This window comes from Muscardinus avellanarius, assembly GCF_963383645.1.
Source record: "Muscardinus avellanarius genome assembly, chromosome: 14".
Lineage (NCBI taxonomy): Eukaryota > Metazoa > Chordata > Mammalia > Rodentia > Gliridae > Muscardinus > Muscardinus avellanarius.
The window spans coordinates 91,231,357-91,242,555 of NC_137800.1; the positions used below are offsets into that span (position 1 = coordinate 91,231,357).

The following is an 11,199-nucleotide window of genomic DNA, read 5'->3' on the forward strand; positions in this document are numbered from 1 at the left end:
TTAATTGGAAACTGGGTCTTACTAAGTAACTGAGGCTGGCCTCAAGGGTATGATCCTCTTGTCTCAGCCTCCCAAGTATGGGATTCCAAGCGTGCGCCACCACGCCGGGTTCGGGAAATACGTTTTTAAAGGAGGAAGGCTTGGCGCCAAGCCAGGCGCGGGCTCCCGAAGTCGGTCCTGCGGGCCTGTGGCCGGGAGCTCCAGTCCCAGCTCCGGGCAGCGCAGGGGCCTCCACCTGGCCCTGCTGCCGCGGGCGGCCCGGGCGGGCTGGGGGCCGTCTGCTGCAGGCCGGCCAGGAGGAGGTGCCCCCGCCCCAGCATCCCGCGGCCCTGCCCCTCCCGAGCCGGGCGCTGGCCGCGGTGCTGAAATGGCGCTCTCCGGCTGAGGAGGCGGGGCTCTGCGCGGGCTGCGGACGGGCGGCAGGGCGGTGCCGGCGGGCAGACACCGCACGGGCGCTGGGAGGAGCTGAGACCTCCCTGCGTGCAGCACCCTGCTGAGGAGCGACCCACCCCCGGCCCGCTGCCCTCGCCATGGTGAAGCTGCTGCCCGCCCAGGAGGCGGCCAAGATCTACCACACCAACTACGTGCGCAACGCGCGCGCCGTGGGCGTCATGTGGGGGACACTCACCATTTGCTTCTCGGTGCTGGTCATGGCGCTCTTCATCCAGCCCTACTGGATCGGGGACAGCGTCAACACGCCGCAGGCCGGCTACTTCGGCCTCTTCTCCTACTGCGTGGGCAACGTGCTGTCCTCCGAGCTCATCTGCAAGGGCGGCCCGCTGGACTTCGCCTCCATCCCCTCCCGGGCCTTCAAGACCGCCATGTTCTTCGTGGCCCTGGCCCTGCTGCTCATCCTGGCCTCCATCGTGTGCTTCAGCCTGTTCCTCGTCTGCAACACGGCCACCGTCTACAAGATCTGCGCCTGGCTGCAGCTGGCTGCAGGTGAGCGGGGCTGGCGGGGTCTCCACTGGGCGCAGCCGCTGCCCAGCAGGCCACCTCAGTGGCTGGGGCAGAAGGGACCTCAGGCACACACGGAGGTCACGTGCCCCGATGGCTCAGCCATCGGGCATCCTGACGGCCGGCTGCCACTCCAGGGGTCTCTGCTACTCTGGGTGGGAGGAGGGTAAGGCCCCGCCTGTGTGGGAACAGGACCCAGCCCGGGCAAGACAGCAATACCACCTGAGGACCCTCTCTCCCACCCCACACAGCTGCCTGGGAGCTCCTGGGCCAGCAGCTGCGAGGTCACGCCCTTGGGGGTTCCTGGGGTCAGCCACTTCCTTAGGAACCTGCATCGATGTTTCCCCTTTGTGGAGTGAGTCTTGGTTCCCTGAATCGGGGATTCCACTGGAGGTGGAGGCTTCCAGGGCCCCGTAGAACCGTGAAGACAGGCCCGGCCTCCCTGGCCCTCGCTCCTCCTGGCTGCTGCAGGCCTCTCCGTCCCTGTCTCCTGGAGTCCAGCAAGGGACAGGCTGCGGCCTCTTCCTGCAGCCTGTGGTCTCCTGGACACTGCTCACCCTGAGGCCGGCACACAGGCTGTCCATGCAGAGCCCAGGAGCAGTGCTGGGGACCTGGCCCAGAGCGAAGCCGCCTTGATGTCTTTGGCTGGCATGAAATGTGCTTTCTTTTAGGGGAAATGACACAGGGCCCTGAATTCCAGACCATCAAACACACAGACCCCAACCACAGCGAGCAACCTGGCTGAGGAGGGGGTCAGACTCCGACAGGGTGCTCGCTGTGCAGCCGGCCTGAGGACCCGGGTCCAGAGGAGCCAGGCACTCCACACCCACAGGCATACAGTCCACGCCGGCACCAGGCAAGCCCTTTCCCCGAGTGGCCTGGGGAAGCCCCATCGCTCCCCAGGTGAGCGCGCTTCCACTGGGCTCGAGGTGGTGCTGCAGACTGAACCTGGGCACTCCATCAGGTTACAGACTCAGCCCTACGTTATTTATTTTGAAACAAGGCCTCCTTAGGTTGACACATGCCTCACTGAATTGCTGAGGCTGGCTTGAAACCTGTGATCCTCCCGCCTTAGCCTCCCAAGTGCTGGGATTACAGCGTGCGCCCCACGCCTGGCGGGGGACAGAGCCGATATCTAGTCGTATACGCAGGCCACTGACACTGGCTCCAGAGGTCCCCGCGAGTGCCCCGCCGTCTTCCTCTCCTCTGTGGTCTCTCTGCATGGCAGAGGCTAGGACAGGGCGGGGCAAGGTGGTGGACCATGGAGAGAAAGGCAGACGGTGTCTATGCCGAGCTGTGTGGCACAGCTACCACCCCAGCACCACGGGAGGATGAGGCGGGAGGATCACAATTCGAGGCCAATCCCCAAAACTGAACAAGACCTGATCTCAAAATAAAAAGTAAAAACAGGTGCAGGTGCAGCGTGGTGGCAGAGCACGCCTGAGTCCAGTCCCTAGTACCATAAATACAAAGAGAACAGGACAGAGAATGGAGACTGAATAGCTGTGTGTCAGAGAACGCCGGGCGCCGGCCAGCCAGCCCTCACCCCAGGGCTGCCCGACGTTGGGACCCGCCGCCCCACCCCAGCCTGCGGCAGGCGACCTCGCTGAGTGCGCAGGGGCCACCCATGGGGTGGCAGAGCTGGCGATGCCCAGCCAGGCCATGAAACATTTACACTGGAGGACAAAGGCGGTGTCACGTTGCGGAGGCACCGGGCGGGCGGCGTGGGGCAGGCAACAGCTGGGAGGCGCCTTAGCGAGGGCTGGGCCGCCGCGGTGAGGCAGGAGCCTCCTGGCAGGGGCAGGCGGCCTCGCTCACGGGCTGCTGAGACCAACCACCTGGCGGCCGCGGCGCGGAGGTCCTGCCTGCGGACGGCTGTGCGTGGGCCTGCGCTGGCCACGTCCTGGACCGGCACCCTCTGGGCTTGAAGCCTGCACGTCAGCGGGGGCCGGTCGGCTGGGGGAGGCTGAGTACGTGCGGGCACTGTGCTAAGCACCAGAAGGTTGGCAGAACAGTGCCATTTTATAGAAGACGCTCAGGCGAAGAGAGGAACGAGCACTAACCACACAGCTGGTGAGCAAGGGCCGGGCTGAGACCCAGGCAGGGGGTCTACTGTGTCTGCCTCTGCTATTGAGAAAATCACACACAAAAGTGCTTGGAAAAACAGGAATTCCGCCAGGCGTGGTGGCGCACGCTTGTCATCCCTGCACTTAGGAGGCTGAGACAGGAGGATGGCACAGGTTCTAAGCCAGCCTCAGCAACTTAGTGAGACCCTGTTTCCAAATAAAATATAAAATAGGTCGGAGTGGAGTCCAGAGATAGAAAAGCCCCTGGGTTCCACCCCAGTGCTAAAATAAATAAATAAATAAATAAATAAATAAATAAATAAATAAATAAATAAAACAGGAATTCTGCCAGGCGTGGTGGCTCACACTTGTAATCTCAGTATTTGGGAGGCTGAGACAGAAGGATCACAGGTTCCTGACCAGAACTCAGCTACTTAGTGAGGCCCTCCGCAATTTAGTGAGAACTTGTTTCAAAATTAAGAATAAAAAATAGGGCTTGGAGAATGTCTCTGGGTTCAACTCCCAGTTCCACAAAAATAAAACAAAAGCCCCAGAAATTCTGTCAGGCTGTGGTACACAGCCACAATCTCCCTACTTGGGAGGCTAAGACAGAGGATCACAGGTTCAAGACCAGCCTCAGCAGCTTAGTAAGACCCGGTTTCAAAAAACTAAAACTACAAATAAAAAGAGTTGCTCAGAGGTAGAATACCCCTAGGTTCAGTCACTGGTATCAAAGCAAAAACAGAAAGCTGGGCGTGGTGACACACACTTGTAATTCCAGCATTCGGGATGTTGAGACCAGAGGATCGCGGTTTGCGGATAGCCTCAGCTACTTAATGAGGCCCTCCGTAACTCAGTGAGACCCTTTTCAAAACAAAGAATAAAAAATAGGATTGGAAGTGTAACGCAAAGGTAGAATGCACTGGGTTACACCTCCAGTACTACAAAAAATAAAAATAAAAAAGCAAAATAAAATATTCTAGGGACTCTTGGGGCAGGGCCCTGTGGGCGCCTGCACAGTGCTGAGCGGGTGGTGTGAAGGAAGCTGCTTGCTTATAACCTTGGGTCTTTTGGGCTGTGGGACAGGATTCCGCTGTGTGCTGGCCTGGGCAGCGCCTCCTGGCTCCCCTCCAAGGACGCGGGGCCGTGGGGAGGTGGGAGGAGGCTGGCCGCACGCAGTCCATGCCAGGGGCGCCTCCTGTCCCCAGCCACAGGCCTGATGATTGGCTGCCTGGTCTACCCCGACGGGTGGGACTCGAGCGAGGTACGGCGCATGTGTGGCGAGCAGGCGGGAAAGTACACACTGGGCCAGTGCACCATCCGCTGGGCCTTCATGCTGGCCATCCTCAGCATCGGCGATGCGCTCATCCTCTCCTTCCTGGCCTTCGTCCTGGGCTACCGGCAGGACAAGCTCCTCCCCGACGACTACAAGGCTGACGGGCAAGGTGACAGATGGCCTGGGCCTGGCTGGGGGGCCCTGGGCTGCCTGGGCCTGTCTGGGGGGGGGGCTGGGCTGCCTGGGCCTGGCTGGGGGGGAGCCCTGGGCTGTTCTGGGCCTGGCCGGGAGGCCCTGGGCTATCCTGGGCTGAGCTGGTGGGGCTCTGCAGAACGGGTTTTGGGAAGAGGAGGGAAGGGGGTACTGCAGGACCCTTGCCTATGGTGCCCTCAGGCCAGGGTGCTTGGGAGCCCCCAATGCCCAACCTCTTTCAACTCCACACAGGCCTTCCCCACCGGAAGGCAGCCTTCTGGGAAGCCATCCTGATTGCGCTGCTGCCCCCCTTCCTGGGCGCTCCCTGCTCCTCTCAGGCTGTCTTCTGCCTGCCTGAGAAGCCAGTGTATTCAGAGTCCAGGTGCCATCTCCCAAGCCAGGTGCAGGCACAGGCCAGTTAATCCCAACACTTGGGAGGCTGAGACAGGAGGACTGTGAGCTCGAGGCCAGCCTCAAGCAAGCAGAGGGAGCTCTCTTTCCTGGCTCTGGGGGACGCAGGGCTCAGGCCCCTTGAGCAGACTGTGAAGGGGAAGGGAACGGAGTATACCCCAGCAGAGCTGGGGACCCCGGCATGTGCACCCCAGCGGAGGCCTTCCAGGGAGGCACGGGGGAGCCGTGGCAGCCTCTAGCCAGGGCCTTCCTTGGATCTGCCTGGATGTGCGCACAGGATTTTATCCATTTCCAGTCTTTCTTTTCTACTAAGACATTATTTCAGTCAGCCATTTTTAGTCACATGAATCCTTTTTCAAGTTTTTTCTTTTGGAACTGGAGATTGACCCCAGGGGCATTCTGCCTTCAAGCTTTTTAGTTTCGAAACAGAGTCTGAGTTGTTGAGGGTCTTAGTAAATTGTTGAGGCTGGCCTCAAATGTGCAATCTTCTTGCCTAGGCCTCCTAAGTCCTGGGATCACAGGCACTCACACCATGCCGGGCTGTGAATCACGTGGACGGCAATAAGGTGGCTCACCGAGGATGCGGTGACCCACGAGGCGCTGACCAAGCCGCAGGCTGTCTTGGACTCTCCCTTTATCCTTGCAGCGCCCCACTCTTTCTATCCCGCAGCCCAAACAATCACAAGCGCTGAGCTCCCAGGCCTGCACACGCCAGGCCTGGCGGAGGTGCCCCGAGGCCCAGCTGGGGCATCCAGTCCCGCCTGGCAGGGCACGCCGGGCAGTGCAGAGCTGGTAGTGCACGAGCAGAATCTGGTCTTGTCTGGAGTCACCCTGAAACAGCAGGCGAGGCCGCAAACACCACTGTCTTTCCTTACAGAGGAAGTCTGAGCCGGAGGGAAGGCAGCCAGGCCGGCGGCTGGCTGGGTGAGTGGGCCGCAGGGCAGGGCGGGCGGGGCCTGTGCAGTCTTCACTGTTGTGCTGGAGATGTGGAAGCAGACGAGGAGGAGAAACCGTCTACAGCAGGGCGGGGTTTGTGTCCTGAACTCTGTGCGCAGAGGCCGGCAAGCCAGGACTGCTTTTAGAAGTCATTATTGCCACGGGGGCCTCATTTGCAGGAAAATCAATTACGTGATCTGTAAGTAACACTAGGAAACCTAATACAATAGACGATAATGGTCACAGAGAGGGGAACAAGCCCTCCCCACAAGTCTCATAGGATTACTAGTTTTAAGTTTAGCCCAGCACTTCTGTAACTGAGGCAAAGAAAACCAGAGTTCTTTTATGTGACTCAAGAGGAAGCACAACATATTAATGTCTTTTCGTTTCCAAAATTGATTTAACAAGGACACTAAGGAACAGGAACCGACCACCACACAGACCGAGTGCCACCGGCCAGCTGCCGCGAGGACCGGCAGGCGCCCTGCTGCTCAGGACGGAGTGTCTCCACTCAGCTGCCACCACTCGTGAGACTAGAGGCGCGCACCGCCAAGCCCTGCTGGCTTGTTTTTGTTTTTTGGTGGTACTGGCGTTCCTGGAAACCCTTCTACCTCCGGGCTACACTCCCAGACCTGTATTTTTTTATTTGGAAACAGGGTCTCTTAAGCCAGATGAGGCTGGCTTCGAACCTGCGCGATCCTCCTGTCTCCGCCTCCCAAGCGCAGCGATTACATGTGTGCGCCACCACGCCCGCTCCTGCTGTTTTTTTTAACACCACAAATTCCACAGCACTGGTGTAGTTATTTTCTAAACCACATGTTAGTTCTTACATTTAGGGCTGCTATCATGAATAGTAACTTCTGCCTCTGTTGAGTTTAAAAGTGAAATATCAGACGCAAAGGGAAACTTCCCGTTTGTCTGCCCCCCCCACTGTGTTTCAGAGACCGTGGAAGGACAGCGAATGTATCTCACCTCACACACCGAGGAGCAAGTTTGGACACCTGAGTAGAGCTGAAGCATTTTCAACTGCCCTTTAAAAATGTCCAATTTCGTAGCCTTTTAATCTTTTGCTGGTTTCCTTCTATTTCCCAAACAGTGGGAAGCCTGGGAGTGGGACTCTGGAGAAGACCCAGCGCCCTGGTCGCAGGCTGAGCCTGGCGGTGGCAGGCCAGTCTCCTGCGCGCAGGACTCTCGCAGGTGCCCAGCTTGCTCCAGCAGAGACCCACGGCAGAGGCGCAAGGAGGCCGCGGTGGAGGCCATCGGCCTCCTGTCGTCTCCTCCTGAGCCGAGCCCCTCGAGGCGCACGCTTGGAGGCATGCCAGGAACAGATGCGGTTGCGTGCTGCGGCGGGCTCAGGTGGAGGAGCCTTTCACTCCCCACTTTGGTTTCTTTGTGCTGCTCCGAAGTGTGAGGGGTGGCGTGAGGGGTGGAGACGCCAGAACCGCAGCCCTTGCACACCATCAGGAAGCCTGACAAGTACCAGGTAAACGGCCTCCGCCCCAAGGGGCTGGGGGTGCGGCGTAGCAGTGAGTGCTTACCGGTGTGCACAGGGCCTGGGGTTACCTCCAGTACACCCACCCACTCACCCACTCACCCAAAGCCGTCTGGAGACTGGCTTGGGCTCACCCCAGCAAGGCAGAAGCTGTGTTCCCTCGGCGTGCCGAGGCTGGCCCACCCACAGCTCAGCACAGCCCGGGAGCCTTGCAGATCACGCCCAGGTCACTTGCTACAGGACTCGGGCAGTTCTTGTCAAAAGCCTCGGGGCTGCCAGCCTCAACCTAGGTCACAGCCGCCTGCGGCAAATGGGGCGACCGAGAGGCTCCGTGGGCAGCCCCGCTGGGGAAGCACAAGCACCAGGGTCCACGGACAGCCTGCAGCGGTGACCCTGAGGATCGGGCCGTTAGGGCCGGAGACCCTGCAACTACCAGGAGCAGGAGGTTCCTCTCAGACGAGGGACCAGACACTGAACCAAACTGCATCCAGCGGCATGGGAGGTGCCTCCCCTTGGCTGCCGCTGGCTAATGAGCCTTGACAGCCTGCTTGACCAGCACCGCCTAGCCTCAGCTCCGAGGGCGGCCTGCCATGGGGGGACCTGTCACGTGGCATATGAGCGACCAGTCAAGCTTCTTGCTGATGAAGTCACTTAACCCACACCAGGCCCTCACCATACGCAAGCTGGATGAACAGCACTGACCTTCTGCAGCTTGGCGACCTTTCTAGTCGTAGGTGTTTCTCACAAGAGAGGCACACGACGTTTCTAAAAGCTCTCAAATCACTTGTGCTGACGCGGTGACCACACCAGCCCACGGGAGCTTCTGGGCGCCAGGTGCCCCTGCCTACAGCCCGTGTCTGGCCTGGCCAGGGCCTGCCCCGCATCGAGTCAGGACCACGTGTCACCTCTGCCTCATCTTCAAGGAAGCTAGACGCCAGGCCAGTCACCAGGTGTAGGCCAGAGTTCAGGTCCTCCCCAGAGGCTTTGTCCTCAAGTAAATCCTGAAGGCACCTCAGTCCCATCAGAGTAGGCCTCAGTGGAGCCAGCGCCTCTCAGCCTCACGTGGCGCTGCCCTCGCTCGCTCTGGGGGGCCTGCCTGGGGAGGACGACCCACACCGCCTGGCCGGCTGCAACGGGACCAATCCCAGGCGCTCTCCTGACGGCTGAGTCCTGTGTATCAACTGCCCCAACGGGAGGCTGCGTCCTGTGGCCAGGAGTCCCGTGGCTTAGCTGAGGCCTCCTGCAGGACTCCCACACCACGGGACTTGGGGTCCTGCTTCCTGGCAGGATGTCTGTCTCTGCGTACATAAGCCTGCCCCAGCCATTCAGCCCAGCGGGACCGCAGCACTTGTGCCCTTCTCGGTCGCAGTCACATGCCTGCACGCGCTTCTGGGCAAGCCCACCGCACACGAGCACGGCCGCCGGGGTCGGCTCATTTTCTGCAGAAGGGCCTGCCTGCATCTGCACGGAGGCTGTGTCCTGGCACGCTTGCAGGCGTGTGGACACACTCGCACAAAGTTCTCGAAGATGAAAGCAGAAGAGTGCCCGCCTGGGAAGTTACTCTCACTCTAGGCCCACCCTCAGGGGATGGTGGTAAGATGTGACATGGAGCTGGGAGTGTGTGGGGCGCACGCTTGTCATCCCAGCACTCGGGAGGCTGAGACAGGAGGATTGCGGTCTAAGGACAGCCTCGGCTACTTAGGCCCTCTGCAACTTAGTGAAACCCTGCTTCAAAATAAAGAATAAAGACGGACATGGTGGCGCATGCTTGTAATCCCCGCGCTTGGGAGGCGGAGACAGGAGCATCGCATAGGTTGGAAGCCAGCTGTGCTGGCTTAAGAGACTGTTTCCAAATTAAAAAAAAAAAAAAAAAAAAAAGACGTACATTTATTTTCAACCTCAATCCTTTCTAAGCTCAGAGCGGCCAGTGCAGCAGAGCCAGGGATGGCTGTGAGCACAGCAGAGCCAGGGATGGCTGTGAGCGCACAGCCTGCACCGGAGCGCAGCCACCTTGTGCACTGGGGCCTGCCACCGGGAGCGTGACGCGCCCACTGCAAAGAGGCAAATACCAGGTCTCGTGATGAAGACAACTCGGGAGGACAGCAAACCAAACTGGACCTCCTCCACGCTGCAAGATGCCTGCAGCAACACAGTGCGCCTCCTCTCCAGACACCCCAGCTGTGGAAGAGCTCAGTTACCAGCACTTTGCCAGCCCCGGGCGCTAGCTGCTCAAGTTTCTCTTGTGTCCTAAGGTCTTTTTTTTTTTTTTTTTTTTTTTGGTGGTACTGGGATTCCTGGAAACCCTTCTACCCCTGGGCTACCCTCCCAGACCTACTTTATATTTTTATTTGGAAACAGGGTCTCTTAAGCCAGCACGGCTGGCTTTGAACCTGTGCGATCCTCCTGTCTCCGCCTCCCAAGCACGGGGATTACAGGGGTGAGCCACCACGCCCATTCTAAGGTCTTCTTTTAAGCAAACATAAATTGGCATTCTATGATCAGTGTATAACCAACTTAGCACTTTCTGCATATGGCTGACCTAGAATATGCTAAGTGTTCAAAAGTAAAAACCAAACACACAAACCCAGGCCTGTGTTGGACCAACTAAGTGGCTTGCCCATGGCCCCGGGCTCGCTGGTCCTTCCGAGACAGCGCCCCCCAGCACCTGGCTCCTCTGCACCCAGAGGCCTGGACACCACGTATCTAACAGCAGGCTCAGCGCGCCGCCTGGCCGGGCACTCTGCTCAACACCCGGGTCTGATGAATCCCAACAGGTTACCTTCTGGTCAACACTGCAAACACTGTGTCCTGTGCGGCTAAAATGGACGGATTCTAGCAGGGCACGGAGTGCAGGGGCAGGTGGGAAGGACTTTTCTACTTGTAAATGGTCACAAACACGAGCAAAAAGCAATTAAACCAGGCAGGTGTATGAAGGAAATAGACACGAGATCGATGGCCCTGAACTCAAGTCCTGACCGAGCACCCACCGGGGAAGCAACAGCCAGGCAACCAAGGCAAACGACCAGAAAGCGCGGCCGGCCTCCAACCCCGCGCTGCTGCTGTGGACACTCCCGGGCACAAGCTAGGTACTAGGCATAAAGTAACTGAGCCCATCTGTGTACCGTTAGTACAGACAGTCCAAACGCTCTGCTAAGTTAGGGAGGATTAAGAACTTTAGAAATATGCATATACAGCCGGCGCGGTGGCGCACACCTGGCACCCAGCATTCAGGAGGCTGAGACAGGAGGATCACAGGTTTGCAGCCAGCCTTAGCTTCTTAGTGAGACTGCTTCCAAAATGAATAAAAGCCAGGCGTGCTACCACATGCTTGTAATCCGGTACCTGGGAGGCAGACAGGTCTGGCTGGCCTCCGCTAGCCCTGCGTGTTGCTAATTTAATGGGGTCTCCTAGAGTTGCTGAAGCTGTTTCTTTTCTTTTTTTGCAGTACTAGGGATTGAACCTAGGGGCATGCTACCTCTGAGCTACACTCCCAGCCCCCTATTTTTTTAGTCTTTTCATTATTTATTTATTGTGGTACTGGAGGTGGAACCCAGGGGCTTTTCTACCTCTGGGCTACACTCCTAGACCTAGTTTTATACTTTATTTGGAAACAAATTCTAAGTTGCTGAGAGCCTAAGTAGCTGAGGCTGGCTTCGAATGTGTAAGATCCTCCTGTCTCAGCCTCCCAAGCCCTGGGATTACAAGTGTGCGCCATTACACCTGGTTCTAGTCTTTTCTTTTTTTGTGGTACTGGGGGTAAAACCCAGGGGCCTTCTACCTCCGGGCTATACTCCCAGACCTATTTTATTTGGAAACAGGGTCTCAACTAAGTTGTTGAAAGCCTCACTAAGTAGCTGAGGCTGGCTTTG

General features: G+C 58.4%; 1 protein-coding gene across 1 annotated transcript; it reads left to right on the forward strand.

Annotated features, from left to right (window-relative positions):
- Nucleotides 1-530: 530 nt before the first annotated feature.
- LHFPL5 (LHFPL tetraspan subfamily member 5) lies at nt 531-5,790 on the forward strand (the record flags this gene model as incomplete). The annotated part of the gene is made up of 4 exons (XM_080710417.1): nt 531-942; nt 4,232-4,513; nt 4,744-4,873; nt 5,469-5,790. 4 exons carry the CDS (start codon nt 531-533, stop codon nt 5,788-5,790), a joined length of 1,146 nt encoding a protein of 381 aa, XP_080566543.1.
- Nucleotides 5,791-11,199: the final 5,409 nt, after the last annotated feature.